The sequence below is a fragment of the Phyllobates terribilis genome, unplaced genomic scaffold, assembly GCF_046119375.1.
Source record: "Phyllobates terribilis strain yellow unplaced genomic scaffold, ASM4611937v1 Scaffold_1__5_contigs__length_1240528914, whole genome shotgun sequence".
In the NCBI taxonomy this organism is placed as follows: Eukaryota; Metazoa; Chordata; class Amphibia; order Anura; family Dendrobatidae; genus Phyllobates; species Phyllobates terribilis.
This window is the reverse complement of record NW_027362761.1, coordinates 582,218,210-582,236,122: the sequence shown is the minus strand read 5'-3', so window position 1 is coordinate 582,236,122 and position 17,913 is coordinate 582,218,210. Positions and strand designations below refer to the sequence as shown.

Genomic DNA, 17,913 nt, shown 5'->3' with positions numbered 1-17,913 from the left:
AGGAAGAGACAAGAAAAAAGTGTGATAAAAATATATGCCACAATTGCAAACACATATATGGCCATACTTCTGTATAGAAAAAGATAAGTTAGCCAAGGAAACCCATAAACACTAATTCCTCATTCAATCCAGAGGGGGCAACCGATTGGGCATCAAAGATCCATCTTGCCTCCATTTGCAAGAGTTGTTTGTGATGGCTCCTACCCGTGCCAGTGACCAAAACTCCATGTAGTCCAATGATTCGAATGTTACTACATTTTCCCTGATGGAAGGAAAGAAAATGTGCAGCGATGGAAGTGAAGGACTTTCCCTTCCTGAGGTCCAAGGCCGCCAGGGTGATAGTAGAAAGATGTTTTTGAAATCTTCTTAATTCCTAGGAGGTCTGCCCAACATATACCTTATTACAGGGACAGATAATAGTATAAATCTCGTTCCTGATCTTACAGTTTATATAGGACCTCAGTGTGTATTGAGTCAAGTCCAGGGGATTGGAGAAAATATCCCTTGTGAGGTGCATGAACTGACAAATCCTGCAATCAACGCAGAGGAATGAACCCTTCGGAGAAATCCCACAGTTAAGTTTGTGAGATGGTCTTGTAAAATGGCTCCTGGTCAGAATATCACCTAGATTGGGGGTCTTTCTGGACGTTCTTAGGGGATGTCTTCTTACCCTAGAGGTAGTTTGTGTATCCATAGTCAAGATTTGCCAGTGACTGTTTTTTTCTTGGTTCCATTGATTGTTGAAGTTTGTGATGAAACGTAACTGTTCATCTTGTTCCTGGTGACATGATGTTAAGAGAGAGGCCTGGGTCTGTGCTCTGGCTGGCTGGTAGAATATGGATATCACCTTTCTGGGGTTGTTTGAACCTTTCAGTGAGATGTCCTGCTTCTTTCCGTAAGTCCTGGTCCCGTGTGCAGTTTCATCTCACCCTTAGAAAATATCCTTTAGGCACCCCTCTTCTGGTGTGTAGAGGGTAGAAGCTCTGAAATTGCAATAGGCTGTTTATAGTCGTGGATTTGCGGCATAGAGCGGTCACCATATGGTCGCCCTGAACGGAAATCTTCAAATCCAAGAATATGGCTGGTATAAGGGAGATGGAATGCGTTAGAAAGATGTTCAAGGAATTGCAACTAAGAAAATTCAAAACTTTAAGCATTCATGTTCCGTGCCTGACCACAAGAAGAAAACATCGTCAATATAATGATGCCAGTCGCGGCACCAGTGGCAGGGGTATACCATAGTAACCCACCACCCCCAAAAAAGGTTAGCGTATGCAGGTGTACACCGAGCGCCCATTGCAACTCCAGAGGCCTGGACCTGTCAAATAAAAAATAATTGTGCTGGAGGATGAAGTCCACTAAATCAATTATGAAGGAGTCACGCATACGACCTGAGCTAGCTCGATTGTCCTTAAAAAACGTAAGGGCTCTCAGTCCATCCACATGATTTATGTTTGAATACAGGGACTCGACATCACAAGAGACCAAAAAAGCTTGGGTGGGAAGAGTGATATAAAATATGATGTGTCCATAATAAAGGAAGGGAACTGTGAGACCACAGGTTGCAGGGAGGAATCTACATAAGTACATGCCTTTACGCATAGGCTACCAATACTAGAGATGATTTCGGAGACCAGATGGCTTGAAGATGTTCTTATGCACCTTGGGCACCATGTAGAAAGTGGGTATAACTGGATGTTCCACCCACATATATTTTTTCTCCTTTTCCAAAATGATGACCAAGTTGCAGGCCGACTTCAGTAATCCATGAAGTTTTAGGGTGAGGGAAGGTGTTGGGTTCAAGGGAAGCTTTTGATAGAATCTAGGGTTACCCAATTGTCTGTGTGCCTCCAGGTAGATATAAGTGGGCTAAAGGACGTACATTTTCCCTCTTGTCTGCTTCTCTGATGAGAAATATATTCTTGAGGCTAGACAGGACCCTCCTTTCTGGTGTACTGAGATTGTGCTGATAACCTACATAAGAGAGCAGTCGGAGAATTACCAATTCAAAGAAGATCCTCATAGCCAAGACCAAAGAAAAACGGGGGGGAATCACGGATTTGTTTCTGTGGGGAAAAACCCTACCTAAAGCAGAGTTGTTCTCCTGTAGGAGATCCAGTAGATCCTGGAAAACCTAGTGTTCATACTCAGCGAGCGTCTTAATAACATCAGGTTTTTTTGTAAATCACCTGGAAGATCAGGTTCCTGCAAAAGAGGTACAGGTCCTTGACCCAGGGAAAACTAGTCCAAGGTCTGTGTAGGTGAAAAGTAAGTCCTCTCTGTAATACCGTCATAATCAGACAAGTTAACAACCTGTAAGGAGCCTAAGGAACCTGTTGTGTAGTGTTGGAGATAGAGCAGTCCGGGTTTCCTATTTGCGTCTGGATTTCCGGTTGGACTGGTATGGAGGTATTTGGCCCTTGTACCTGGTCACCTGTTTTCCTAGATTTCTTGTTATTTTTCCCATGTCTGGTCCTGTGTCCAGTTCACTGCCGGCTGATGATAAAAATCGCTCGAGCTTCTATTACCGGTCAGGGGGTCCATGCAAAATAAGTCATGTTGGGGGCCTTACATGCTTGGTCTGACATTGTTTGCCCCAATGCTTAAATTTACAGGCCAATTGATTTTCAAAATCCATGCGATCCCTGTGAAATTTCTTACGTTTTCTTTAGGTAATGTCATTTTCAAAATTATCAAGAATTTCTTTTAGCTTGACCTTAAAGGGTTGCGCCTGTTGTCAGTCGTCAAATTTACATCATTTAGATTCCAGATCCTTGATATGTACCTTTGTGTTGGTGAATAACTTCCAAGAGCATGTTAATGATAATGTTGGAACAGCGTAAAAGTCCATCCTCTCAGGTATTACGGAAAGAGGGTATAGGTTAACAGGCAGGAAAAATAGAGACCCTGAGGGATCAATGCCCACTTTAAGATAACTCTCAAGGCTACGCATATTCCACCAGAGTCTTATACCAGTTTTGTGTGCAGAAATTAACTCAGTAGTGAGTTGGGAAAAATCAGAGTCAGGAGTAGGGGTCGTCAGAAATATATTGGTGGACTGAGCCTGCCACGACGCTGTTACGCTCACGCCCGGACTGACTGGCGTGAGTGTGGTTAGTGGTCCCACTGGACCACGAACCGAGGAGTGCCTGGAGGGGCGTGACTAGGGGCCTCGCCAGATCCGACCACGAACACATGGCGGCTTAATCGACTCCGTGGTCTGAGGAGTGACGTGGGAGGTGGCACAGGAGCTACTCCAGGTCAGACCCCGGTCACAGCTGTTGACCCACACTGGGGAATGCAGGAATGGGCAGGCACGGCTGGTATGCAGACAGGTGGGTACTGGCAGGCACGGCTGGTATGCAGACAGGCGGGTACTGGCAGGCATGGCTGGTATGCACACAGGCGGGTACTGGCAGGCACGGCTGGTATGCAGACAGGCAGATACTGGCAGGTAGGAACGCAGGCAGGATAGGGACCAGTACAGACTGGGATAGAGGAACAGAGCCGCAGGTGCGGTAGACAAGCAGAGCAGAACCGCAGGCGTGGAGGACAAGCGGAGCAGAGCATAGGAAACTGCAGGTGTGGAGGACAAGCAGAGCGAAACCGCAGGTGCAGTGGACAAGCAGAGCAGAGCAAAACCGCAGGTGCGGTGGGCAAGCAGAGCAGAGCGAAACCGCAGGTGCGGTGGACAAGCAGAGCAGAGCGAAACCGCAGGTGCGGTGGGCAAGCAGAGCAGAGCGAAACCACAGGTGCGGTGGACAAGCAGAGCAGAGCAAAACCGCAGGTGCGGTGGACAAGCAGAGCAGAGCGAAACCGCAGGTGCGGTGGACAAACAGAGCAGAACGAAACTGCAATCAGACAAGAGACATGCACACACCAAGTACTGGAGCAAAGTGTACAGCCTGGACTGATAGGTAAGTTGGCGGTCTTGCATGGTGGGAGGTGGTAAGCCATGCCAGCACGCCGCCAGGGATGTTACAGTACCCCCCCCCCCCTTACGCCCCCTCTTCTTCAAGCCTGCAATTATTTTCTGCAGAGAATTTGGAGGCCGATCCTTCTCTTCAAGAAGATTACCTCTTCTGTCCACTAGAGGGAACAAAACTGGTCTCACCATCTTGGTGACTAGGATGCTTCCTCCCATTGAGCCATCCTCAGCAACAGATGAAGTGGGTGAAGTACCAGGAACAGGACACAGGAAAGTCTATCTCCATTTGTTAATATCGGGTAGCACCCCAAAGGATTCACGGGACAACTGGAGATCCTCCACCGGGTTGGAGGGGTGCAGAGACTCGGGGGTAACCACCGCCTTGACGTACACTTTGCCAAGCTTACTGGATGAAGTGGGCGAAGTACCAGGTACAGGGTGTAGGAAAGTCTCTCTCCATTTGTTATCAGGTGGCATCCCGGAGGATTCAGGAGACAACTGGAGGTCCTCCGCCTGGTTGGAGGGGTGCAGAGACTTGGAGGTAGCCACCGCCTTGATGGACTTATTGCCAGATTTATTAGAGATGGAGGATCCTTGCTTTGGGTCCAACTTCAGTCTGGTTTCTGAGATGACACGTCTGCGAGGCGGGGCGGTGCCTAAAGCCAGATCATTGGTACAATCGTCGAGACTGTGTGGGGACAATGCCTCTGCTTCCCTTCCTTCAGAGACTTCAGCGCACAGCGAGTCAGCGACTAGCAGATCTGGTGAAGAAGAAGAAGAAGACACTGCTGACTGTCCTGAAGATATGGGGACTGGACACCCCTTGCACCTCAGCAGTCCCCCAGGAAACACCATGCAGGATCTCCAGACCTGAGCGGGTGTAGCATCGGCGTCTCTGCCCCGTTCTAGGCAGAGACGCCGTCCCTCTCACCTCCCCGCTCCTGGCGCGGCGTCCTCCAGCGCTTCTCTCCCCGCTGCTTCCGGCACGCGCTCCTTCCCCGGCAGTGTGCTTAGGGCGCGCGCGCGCTCCCCCTCTCTTAAAGGGACCGCGCGCGCCGTCCTAAGGAGTCCCCGGCCAATTGCCGGAGGACCTCCCATATAAAAGGCACCTCCTCCAAAATGGAGGTGCCCGAGCAATGTTGTAGCACTGTTCACTACTCTGCTTCAGCCCTCAGGTCCCGTTGCCAGTTACCTGCCAGATACCTGCCAGATTCCTGCCAGCTTGCTGTCTTATCCCTGCCTGATATTCTGCTACCTGCCTGCTAGCTTGAGGTCCGACGGTCTGCCTTCCAACTCCTGTCAGTCTGTCTAAGGACCAGCTTGCCCGCTCACCTGGGAGCGCATATCTGCTACCTGCCTGCTTGCCTGAGGTCCGACGGTCTGCCTTCCAACTCCTGTCAGTCTGTCTAAGGACCAGCTTGCCCGCTCACCTGGGAGCGCTCATCTGCTGCCTGTCTGCTAGCCTACCTGGAGGCTCTGCCGTCACGTGCTGTGACCACCCGCCTGTCCAGAGACTTCTGCCCGCTCACCTGGGAGCGCTCATCTGCTACCTGTCTGTTGGTCTTCCTGGAGGCTCCGCCGTCACATGCTGTGACCACCCGTTTATCCAGAGACTCTCGCCTGCTCACCTGGGAGCTCATGTCTATCATCAGCCGCCACAGGTCGTACCAATCCTTTACCCAGAGACTGCCCCGGTCACTTGCTGTGACCTCCTGCCCGTTCATCCAGAGACTGCCCCGGTCACTTGCCGTGACCTCCTGTCCGTTCATTCAGAGACTGTCCCGGTCACCTGCTGTGACTGCCTGCCCGTCTACCCTGGTCGCCACCCGCTCCCTTACAAGGACCGCCCCCCTTGTATAGTAGCTCAGAGGTTCCACCTCCCAGACCCGTTACAGTTTGCTCGGGCCATGGAACCCGGTGGCACCCAAGCTCCCTCGCTCTCGGACCTGTGTCATGAACTGTCCCGTCAGAGGTCCCAACAGGAGTCCATCCTGGGTCACCTGCGGAATGTCAATTCTCGCCTGGACACTCTGACGGCTCTGCCTGCAACCACCGCCAGTGCCATGACTCGCAATCCGGCAGCTCCACTGCTCACTAATAACATGGTATCCTACCCCGGACCCCGGCTTTCTGCACCTCCTCGCTTCGGAGGCGACTCCGCCCAGGCTCGGGGCTTCATAAATCAGTGCACTCTGCACTTTGAACTCCTGTCTCACCAGTTTAACTCCGACCGGGCCAAAATTGCCTTCATCATGTCCCATCTCACCGGGGAGGCCTTGGCCTGGCTAAATCCTCTATGGGAGAGAGGAGACCCCCTGGTGTCCGACTTGCCTGCCTTTCTTACGGCTTTCCGGAAAGTCTTCGATGAACCCGGACGGAAGACCTCATCCGCATCATCACTGCTACGCCTCCGTCAGGGAAGTCTCACCGTGGGCCAATATGCCATACGGTTCCGTACCCTTGCCTCGGAGCTGGCCTGGGATAATGACGCTCTGGTATCCGTCTTCTGGGAGGGTCTGTCCGGCCGTATTAAAGATGAACTTGCCGGTCGGGACATTCCTACCACTCTCGATGACCTAATAACTCTTGCCACCCGGATTGACCTACGGTTCCAGGAGCGTGCCAAAGAGGTCACCCGTGAGAGGAGGTTTCCACGTCTAGCTCCTACTTTTCAGAAACCTGTCACTCCCTCCGTCTCTCCTCAGGTACACTCTCCTGAGCCTATGCAGGTCGACCAGACCAAGATGGTCGGTTCTCGCCAAGAATCTCGCCGAGCCGAGGGAAGCTGTTTCTATTGTGGCAGTATGAAGCACTTCATCCGTTCCTGCCCGGAAAAGCCGGGAAACGCCAGTGTCTAGGACCACTCGGAGAGGTCGTCCTAGACAAAAGTAAGCCCTCTCCGTCTCTGACCTTACCGGTCTCTATTGCTTGGGGAGAGAACCGTCTCTTTGAACTCGCCCATCTGGATTCTGGAGCTGCTGGAAACCTCATCTCCCAGTCTCTGGTAGAGAGATACCATATTCCCACCAAGTCCCTGGCTGAACCATTGTCAGTCGCCTCCGTGGATGGAAGACTTCTCTCGGAGACCATCCTGCTTGTCACTGAACCCATAACCCTGCAGGTGGGAATGCTGCACTCTGAGGAGATCTCATTCCATGTGCTGTCCGGACTTTCTCACTCCCTGTTGCTAGGTTTACCTTGGCTCCAGACACATGAACCCGTATTGAACTGGCGGTCCGGTGAAGTACTCCGATGGGGTCCTGACTGCCATAGGACCTGCTTGGTCCCGGTCCGTCCACTTCGCCCTCAGCCTACTCCAGCTAACTTACCTGGTCTCCCGGCTCCCTACTGGCCCTATGCGGACGTCTTCGGTAAGAAGGAAGCTGAGACGTTGCCACCCCATAGGCCATACGATTGCCCGATCGACCTGGTACCTGGTACCACTCCTCCCCGTGGGCGTATCTACCCGTTGTCTGCAGCCGAGACCCGGGCCATGTCTGAGTACATTGAAGAGAATCTGGCTAGGGGGTTTATCCGAAAATCTACCTCCCCGGCTGGAGCCGGATTCTTCTTTGTCAAAAAGAAAGACGGCTCGCTACGTCCCTGTATTGACTACAGAGGACTCAATCTCATCACGGTAAAAAACAAATATCCCCTGCCACTCATCTCCGAATTGTTTGACCGTCTCAAGGGCGCCAGGATCTTCTCCAAGCTGGATCTACGAGGAGCGTATAATCTGGTCCGTATCCGTCAAGGAGACGAGTGGAAGACGGCATTCAATACCCGGGACGGTCACTACGAGTACCTTGTGATGCCCTTCGGTCTCTGTAATGCTCCCGCGGTCTTTCAGGAACTAGTCAACGACATCTTCCGTGACCTCCTGTACTCCTGCGTAGTGGTATACCTGGACGATATCTTGGTCTTCTCTCCGGATCTCCCCACACACCGGAGGGATGTTCGTCAGGTCCTGCTTAGGCTTCGGCAGAACCACCTTTATGCCAAATACGAGAAGTGCCTCTTCGATCAGACCTCCCTTCCGTTCTTGGGCTATGTTATCTCCCAAACAGGTCTGCAAATGGATCCCGAGAAGCTCTCTTCCGTTCTAAAATGGCCTCGTCCTGAAGGTTTGAAGGCGATACAGCGATTCCTGGGCTTCGCTAATTACTATCGTCTTTTCATCCCACACTTCTCGTCTCGGACTGCTCCCATATCTGCACTTACCCGTAAGGGGGCTAACCCCAGGACATGGTCGCCTGAAGCCGAGGAGGCCTTCCTTTCCCTAAAGAAAGCCTTCGCCTCTGCTCCCGTCCTACACCGTCCGGACTGTAATAAACAATTCTACCTGGAGGTTGATGCCTCCTCCTCCGGAGCCGGAGCGGTGCTCACCCAAAAATCTTCTACCGGGAGAATGGTAACATGCGGCTTCTTCTCCAAAATCTTCTCCTCGTCGGAGCGCAACTACTCCATAGGAGACCGTGAATTGCTAGCCATCAAATTGGCACTGGGGGAGTGGCGCTATCTGCTTGAAGGGGCTCTCTACCCGGTAATTATCTACACGGATCACAAAAACCTGGCATATCTCCAAAATGCCCAGAGACTCAATCCTCGCCAGGCCCGGTGGTCGTTGTTTTTTGCCCGCTTCGACTTCATTCTTCATTTCCGTCCGGCGGACAAGAACGTCAAAGCTGATGCCTTGTCCCGGTCCTTCCTGTCCTCCGATCAAGAGGAGGAACCTACGCACATCATCGACTCCTCCAAAGTGATGAATGTGGCCCCCTTGGATCTGACTCGTCTTCCACCCAGTAAGACGTTCGTAGCTGTGCCAGATCGGGAGAGGGTTCTTCGCTGGGGACATTCTTCTAAACTAGCTGGCCATGCTGGCCAAAAGAAGACCTTCCAACTTATTACCCGGCATTACTGGTGGCCTACCCTGCGTAAGGACGTGGTAGACTTCGTCGCGGCCTGTTCATCCTGTGCCTGTAACAAAGTTCCCCGACATCTACCTGCCGGCCATCTCCTGCCCCTTCCCGTACCTGCTGCTCCTTGGCAACACATCGCTATGGACTTTATCACCGACCTTCCAGTTTCTGCCGGTTGTACTGTCATTTGGGTTGTCGCTGACCGTTTTTCTAAGATGGCCCACTTCATTCCCCTGCCTGGTCTCCCGTCTGCACCCGAGCTGGCTAAAGATTTTATCCGCCACATCTTCCGTCTCCATGGTCTGCCTCTCCACATCGTGTCAGATCGTGGGGTTCAGTTCACCTCACGCTTCTGGAGAGCCACATGTAAGCTGCTGGACATTACCCTGGACTTCTCCTCCGCTTACCACCCTCAGTCCAATGGTCAAGTGGAGCGGATCAATCAGATCTTGACCAGCTACCTCCGGCACTTCGTTGATGCTCACCACTCAGACTGGGTGGATCTCCTACCATGGGCCGAGTTCTCTTATAACAACCATGAGAGCGAATCCTCTTCCAAATCCCCGTTCTTTATAGTCGGTGGCCAACACCCCCGGATTCCACTTCCTGTCTCCGCTTCTGTGGACAACCCTGCTGCGGAGTCTCTTGTCAGCGAATTTTCTACTATTTGGGAGAGCACCAGGTCCGCTCTTCTTCTCTCCTCTGAGCGGATGAAGAGATATGCTGATAAGAGACGTCTGGATCCGCCCCAATTCGGTCCGGGAGACAAGGTTTGGCTCTCATCCAAACATGTGCGGCTCAAAGTACCCTCCTACAAGTTGGGTCCTCGATTCATCGGTCCCTTCGAAGTCCTCAGGCAAATTAACCCTGTGGCCTACAAATTAAAACTCCCGGCCACCCTACGGATCCCCAACTCCTTCCACGTATCTCTCCTCAAACCCGTTGTCTTTAACTTTTTTCCAAAAATCCAGGTACCCCTCCTGCTCCGGTTTCCGCTGATGACATCTTTGAGGTAGAGAGTATTCTGGCCTCCAAGAGGGTAAGAGGAAAAACCTTTTTTCTGGTAGATTGGAAGGGGTTTGGTCCTGAGGAGAGAACTTGGGAACCCAGGGAGAACATCAACGCCCCGCTTCTCCTTGAAAAATTTCTTTCTGGCCAAAAAAAGAGGGGGCCTAAAGGGGGGGGTACTGTAGCATCGGCGTCTCTGCCCCGTTCTAGGCAGAGACGTCGTCCCTCTCACCTCCCCGCTCCTGGCGCGGCGTCCTCCAGCGCTTCTCTCCCTGCTGCTTCCGGCACGCGCTCCTTCCCCGGCAGTGTGCTTAGGGCGCGCGCGCGCTCCCCCTCTCTTAAAGGGACCGCGCGCGCCGTCCTAAGGAGTCCCCGGCCAATTGCCGGAGGACCTCCCATATAAAAGGCACCTCCTCCAAAATGGAGGTGCCCGAGCAATGTTGTAGCACTGTTCACTACTCTGCTTCAGCCCTCAGGTCCCGTTGCCAGTTACCTGCCAGATACCTGCCAGATTCCTGCCAGCTTTCTGTCTTATCCCTGCCTGATATTCTGCTACCTGCCTGCTAGCCTGAGGTCCGACGGTCTGCCTTCCAACTCCTGTCAGTCTGTCTAAGGACCAGCTTGCCCGCTCACCTGGGAGCGCACATCTGCTACCTGCCTGCTTGCCTGAGGTCCGACGGTCTGCCTTCCAACTCCTGTCAGTCTGTCTAAGGACCAGCTTGCCCGCTCACCTGGGAGCGCTCATCTGCTGCCTGTCTGCTAGCCTACCTGGAGGCTCTGCCGTCACGTGCTGTGACCACCCGCCTGTCCAGAGACTTCTGCCCGCTCACCTGGGAGCGCTCATCTGCTACCTGTCTGTTGGTCTTCCTGGAGGCTCCGCCGTCACATGCTGTGACCACCCGTTTATCCAGAGACTCTCGCCTGCTCACCTGGGAGCTCACGTCTATCATCAGCCGCCACAGGTCGTACCAATCCTTTACCCAGAGACTGCCCCGGTCACTTGCTGTGACCTCCTGCCCGTTCATCCAGAGACTGCCCCGGTCACTTGCCGTGACCTCCTGTCCGTTCATTCAGAGACTGTCCCGGTCACCTGCTGTGACTGCCTGCCCGTCTACCCTGGTCGCCACCCGCTCCCTTACAAGGACCGCCCCCTTGTACAGTAGCTCAGAGGTTCCACCTCCCAGACCCGTTACAGCGGGCACTAGATCTCTCGGCTCTGGACGACCTGTGGGTAAACCAGACAGCACCTGGAATGTGAACTTCTTCATGCGTAATGCTCCAATCTGGAGCTTAATTTGTACAGACATATTTTGACTATTTCTGAGTAGGGCTCGTCCTTCCGCTGACAATGCTCAAACCGGATTCTGCAGTTGTCGGACGGGAATCAGACACCGACTCTTCAAGGCTTTAAGCCCGAAACTTCTGGTTAATCCGAGGCCTTCACTTGCCACGGAGACAGTCATGGTCATCTGTGGAGTGGAAACACTAACGCCAAGGGCAGCCTCTCCTACATGCCTAATGTCTTGGGATTCTCCAACCTTCGCTGGACAAAGACCGTCAGGGTGTCCCAAACAACCGCAGCGGGACCGCAATCCGATTTTGTGTCTGAGTTCCGGCCTCTGCTTTGCCTGACGAACATGGTCATCCTTCATGGATCCTGTGCGGATAGCTGCCTCAACAGGCTGGGGAACAGGAGGTCTTTGGGAGGACAGAATCTGGCGTGATGGTTTACCTCTACGCCTTGCACGTCTGGACTGCCTCTTGAGATTGAGAAGAGAAGTATTCTGTGGAGCATTGTCATCTTGTGTGGATTCTGTGTGGGCAGCAGCCTCTTCGGGCTGGAGAACTGGTAGGCTGCCTACACGCATCACCCATCGAGACTGCTCCAGGATATTGGGAAGGGAAGCTTTAGCAGAAGCTTCAGGGTTAGGGTCATCGAAAACCATTAGAAAGGCCACCAGGAAGGCCTGCAGGTCAAAGACGATAGGATCCCATACTTCCCATAGGGTTGTGATCCAATTCAAGGCATCACCCGCTAGGTAGGACATCAGAAATGCTAGTTTAACCTGATAAGTGGGAAAATAGTGAGCATAGAATTTGAAATGCAGCATGCATTGCTCCACAAACGCACGGCTTTGTTTTGGATCCCCATAGTACCGTGGTGGATCCGCAGGAACGAGTGCTGATAGTTCCATTTGAGCTGGTGCGTAAATCGCCTGGACTTCAGCTTGAGAAATTTTTTTTCCTTGGTGCACGTATTCGCCAGACAAGGATTCAAATGTCTCCGAGAGTAAAGGGCCGTGGGGCTCAATGGGGACCATGGACTGAGCAAACTTTTACGCTCATGCCCGGACTGACTGGCGTGAGTGTGGTTAGTAGTCCCACTGGGCCACGAACCGAGGAGTGCCTGGAGGGGCGTGACTAGGGGCCTCGCCAGATCCGACTGCGAACACACGGCGGCTTAATCGATTCCGTGGTCTGAGGAGGGACGTGGGAGGTGGCCCAGGTGCTACTCCAGGTCAGACCCCGGTCACAGCTGTTGACCCACACCGGGGAATGCAGGAAAGGGCAGGCAGGGCTGGTATGCAGACAGGTGAGTACTGGCAGGCACGGCTGGTATGCAGACAGGCGGGTACTGGCAGACACGGCTGGTATGCAGACAGGCGGGTACTGGCAGGCACAGCTAGTATGCAGACTGGCAGATACTGGCAGGTAGGAACACGGAGCATAGCAGAGCAAAACCGCAGGTGCAGAGGACAAGCAGAGCAGAGTGAAACCGCAGGTGCGGTGGACAAGCAGAGCAGAGCGAAACCGCAGGTGCGGTGGGCAAGCAGAGCAGAGCGAAACCGCAGGTGTGGTGGACAAGCAGAGCAGAGCGAAACCGCATGTGCGGTGGACAAGCACAGCAGTTCGAAACCGCAGGTGTGGTGGACAAGCAGAGCAGAGCGAAACCGCAGATGCGGTGGACAAGCAGAGCAGAGCAAAACCGCAGGTGCGGAGGACAAGCTCGGCAGAACAGAGCAGAGCGAAACCGCAGAGCAGAAGTTGCAGGCAGACAGGACAGGGCTCTGTTCACATGGAACAGACTGGGAAACACAGGAAGATAGATAGAACACAGGAGGTAGATACGGAGGCAGGGAGACGGGACAAGCAGAACCAGATACACACAAGGTACTTACTATGAAGTAGCGAGTGGACACAAAACTCACAAACAGAAGTACAGAGACAACGAGTTGGAGTTAGGTGCAGGTTCAGACACTGCAGGAAAAGGGCAGGTACGGACATAGACAAACAGGTAACGGGCTAGGACACAGTTCAGACAGGAACTGAACCTGGAACAAGATACAAGAACGAGCCTGGGTATACAGCCCCCAGGGTGGCAGAACAGACTAGAAGTCACAGATACAGGTAACAGGCCTGGGTATTCAGCCCCCAGGGTGGCGGAAACAGACAAGATACAGGACAGGACCTGGCAACTCAGTTGCACAGAACACACTGAAAGAAAGTGTTGCTCAGGCCCCTCCTACTGGGTGAAGGGGGTTTAAGTATCCAGTGACTCACAGCAATAGGCTGGGGACGCATTAGGAGTGCGCACACTGTAACTTTAAGAATCAGGCAGTAACCGCGCCGCCGCCCTAAGCAATCAGACAAGAGACATGCACACAGCACATACTGGAGCAAAGTGTGCAGCCTGGACTGATAGGTAAGTTGGCGGTCTTGCATGGTGGGAGGTGGTAAGCCATGCCAGCACGCCGCCAGGGATGTTACAGACGCTTCCCGCGCATCCCAGTCCATGGTGGAATTTACCACAAGTAAAAATTACCAAAACAAGTCTAACAATAACAAAGAATAATAATTATAATTCCAAAATAAAAGCGGGCAACCCTAAGAAAAGACCCCCATCATGGGGGACAACACTAGAATTGAATATGTTTGCAATGCAGGGGGCACCACTAAGTATGAAAATAACGAAAAGGGCACTTCATTATGTTAAGTATCTAACAGTACATAAGAGGAGAGGGGAAAGACAATACATAAGCGATGAGCACACCTGAATGCTGATAAAAGTATATCTTTTTATTACACACTATAGAAAACACACCTAAAAATATTTAAAAACCAAGAAAATTACACCCCATAGGTCCACAATAGGTTAATCTGGTGCTATAGTTCTGGTGTACGGGTTCCCAAAAGGGTACACCGGAAATAAATGTCCTAGAACCCCCTCATGTAAGGTCACATATACAATATCGTCAAATAATATCCATATAAAGTTAGAAGCAGATGGAGAAAATCAATACATAATAAATAGAATAACCACCAATATCATAAGAAAATGGAAAACATAGAGCCCCTTATAATCCTGAAATACACGTGACCAATATAAGGTAAAGCATAGGAGTAATTACAGGAGAGAAGGGCGCATGGTACTTGTATGTAAGCAAAAAGGAGGGGATTAGTTGTATGTAATCAAAAAGGAGGGGATTAGTTGTATGAAAGCAAAAAAGATGGGATTAGTTGTATGTAAGCAAAAAGGAGAGGATTAGTCAAAAGATGAACCTTGTAGGGACCCCAGTAAGTAGGGTCCATACTGAAGTCATGTGTGAGACATGGCTAATGACAACTTACAGGCACCTCTGAGAATTGGGAAGAACCATGACGGAGCGCTGCCAAAACTAATAGGGGTGTCGATAGAAAATTCCCCACGAGTATCGCTGTAGAATACAGCTTCTTCATAAGAACAGTTTGGTTTTGGGGCGGGGACGCAGTTGGGGGTCTTTATATACTTTCCTTGCAGTAAGTACAACTTACATTACTTGATTACACTCTCACTGTACATAGAATATGACTACAATTATCTGCCTTTACCTTATACAATTGTATATACATAGTGAATGATCATATATTTGGTTCTGTATTGGCATGCTATTTTGACCCCCCACATTACTGCTATACATATACATTTTTAATCCTTGTGTGAGCGCCCCTGCTCTTTTGTATATCTTTTTGTCACCTCTTGATTGTTCTAATAAAGCAGACATTTTGCATTACTGGTGTGAATCCTGACTTATGGGTCGGTCCTTTTTCTCTTTCTCAATGGTTTCTTGATACATACAGGTGCATCTCACTAAATTAGAATATGATCAAAAAGTTAATTTATGTCATTTCTTCAATACAAAAAGTGAAATTCATATTATGTAGAGTCATTACAAACAGAGTGATCTATTCCAAGTGTTTATTTCTGTTAATGTTGATGATTATGGCTTACAGCCAATGAAAACACAAAAGTCATTATCTCAGTAAATTAGAATACTTTATAACAACAGCTTGAAAAATGTTTTTAAAATCCGAAATGTCCTACTGAAATGTATGTTCAGTAAATGCCCTCAATACTTGGTCGGGCTCCTTTTGCATCAATTACTGCATCAATGCGGCAATGTGGCATGGAGGCGATCAGTCTGTGGCCCTGCTGAGGGGTTATGGAAGCCCAGGTGGCTTTGATAGCAGCCTTCAGCTCGTCTGCATTGTTGCGTCTGGTGTCTCTCATCTTCCTCTTGACAATACCCCATAGATTCTCTATAATAGATTCTCTATGGGGTTAAGGTCAGACGAGTTTGCTGCCAATCAAGCACAGTGATACTGTTGTGTGTAAACCAGGTATTGGTACTTTTGGCCGTGTGGACAGGTGCCAAGTCCTGCTGGAGAATGACATTTCCATCTCAAAAAAGCTTGTCGGCAGAGGGAAGCATGAAGTGCTCTAAAATGTCCTGGTAGACTGCTGCGCTGACTTTGGTCTTGATAAAACACAGTGGACCTACACCAGCAGATGACATGGCTCCCCAAACCATCACTGATTGTGGAAACTTCACACTAGACCTCAAGCAGCTTGGATTGTGGCCTCTCCACTCTTCCTCCAGACTCTGGGACCTTGTGGAGTGTGTCAGTGACTGCCTTCTGGACATCTGTCAAGACAGCAGTCTTCCCCATGATTGTGGAACCTACTGAAACAGACTAAGGGACCTTTTCAAAAGCTTAGGAAGCCTTTGCAGGTGTTTTTTGTCAATTATTCTAATTTCCTAAGATAATGACTTTTCTGTTTTCATTGGCTGTAAGCCATAATCATCAACATTAACAGAAATAAACACATGAAATAGATAACTCTGTGTGTAATGACTCTATATAATATATGAGTATCACTTTTTGTATTGAAGAACTGAAATGAATTAACTTTTTGATTATATTCTAATTTAGTGAGATGCACCTGTAGATCCTGTACAGTATAAAGTGTTGGTACGGATTATTTTGACTCAGGAATTACATATTTCCTCTTCCATGTGTGACAGCTTCTCCTAAATAAAGTGTCAGACAGCGAGCCCTGTGTACGGTGGGGAGGGATGTGTCAGACAGCGAGCCCTGTGTACGGTGGGGAGGGATCTGTCTTCTCCTCCCCCATCTCCACCTCTTTCCCAATCTCAAGAGTGAAGATCTTTCTGCCTGCTGACACAACGGTCGCTGCCACCATGAGATCCCTAACTTCACATTACTGTAAGCTGTTTGCTCCACGCCGCCTCAACGCAGGTAAGCGACAGTGAGGGCAACATCTGTAAATGAGGCGTAAACACACCGGCTACACCCGGAGCTGAGAAGTAATGTCAGACATGCATTTCTAGAGTTCTGCAAATTAGAAAAAAGATAGATACATACATATATACGTTGGCTGATACCAGCTAGCACATGTGTACTGTAGGAGGTTAGCCTTTGGTGCAGAGGACAGCCCTCCGTCTTCACTCGCAGGTATGGGAGAACATCAAGATCAGAATTGGTCCAAGAAGAAAAATCATCACCAACGTCGCACTCCCGGATCAGGAAGAATCACAGATGAATGGCGAGAATAAAGTTCATTCCTTTTCCTCGACCATACAGTAAACGCGTCACTATGTGATCAGGTCATAGAAAGAACTTTATTGCCATTGTCCATCTGTGATTCTTCTTTTCTGTTGATGGATTTTCTTCTCGGACCAATTCTAAATAATCGGTTCTTGAAGATGATGATTTGGAAGCAGGAAAAATGGGGAAAAGGACTAAATACTGATGTTTACATCACCGGACAGTGCATCTTCAAAATAAACATTTTCAACTGTCTTTTGGGGTGTTCCTGGTATACGGCGGGTCTTGTGGGGTGTTCCCGGTATACGGCGGGTCTTGTGGGGTGTTCCCGGTATACGGCGGGTCTTGTGGGGTGTTCCTGGTATACGGCGGGTCTTGTGGGGTGTTCCCAGTATACAGCAGGTCTTTTGGGGTGTTCACGTTATATGGCAGGTCTTGTGGGGTGTTCACGTTATATGGCAGGTCTTGTGGGGTGTTCACGTTATATGGCAAGTCTTGTGGGGTGTTCACGGTATACAGCAGGTCCTTTGGGTTGTTCCCGGTATACGGCAGGTCTTGTCGGGTGTTTCCGATATACGGCAGGTCTTGTGGGGTGTTCCCGGTATACGGCAGGTCTTGTGGAGTGTTCACGGTATACTGCAGGTCTTTTGGGTTGTTCCCGGTATACAGCAAGTCTTGTGGGGTGTTCCTGGTATATGGCAGGTCTTCTTGGCATACAGCAGGTCTTGTGGGGTGTTCACGGTATATGGCAGGTCTTGTGGGGTGTTCCCGGTATACGGCAGGTCTTGAGGGTTGTTCCCAGTATACGGCGGGTCTTGAGGGTTGTTTCCGGTATACGGCGGGTCTTGTGGGGTGTTCCCGGTATACGGCGGGTCTTGTGGGGTGTTCCTGGTACACGGCAGGTCTTGTGGGGTGTTCTCAGTATACGGCAGGTCTTGAGAGTTGTTCCTGGTATACGGCAGGTCTTGTGGAGTGTTCCCGGTACACGGCGGGTCTTGTGGAGTGTCATATACCGGGAAGACCTGCCGTATACCGGGAACACCCCACAAGACCTGCTATATACAGCAAACACCCCACAAGACCTGCCGTATACCAGGAAGACCTGCCGTGTACCGGGAGGTACACGGCAGGTCATCCTGGTATACGGCAGGTCTTGTGGGGTGTTTGCTG

The 17,913-nt window shown here is 50.8% G+C and overlaps 1 protein-coding gene across 1 annotated transcript in view; it reads left to right on the top strand.

Annotated features, from left to right (window-relative positions):
- The first annotated feature begins 16,309 nt into the window (after window positions 1-16,309).
- AGXT2 (alanine--glyoxylate aminotransferase 2) overlaps window positions 16,310-17,913 on the top strand; it is a 41,282-nt gene continuing 39,678 nt past the window's right edge. The window contains exon 1 of the mRNA XM_073655105.1: window positions 16,310-16,434. Within this exon, the coding sequence (XP_073511206.1) occupies window positions 16,377-16,434 (58 nt within the window). The 5' untranslated portion in view covers window positions 16,310-16,376. The remainder of the gene's footprint in view (window positions 16,435-17,913) is intronic.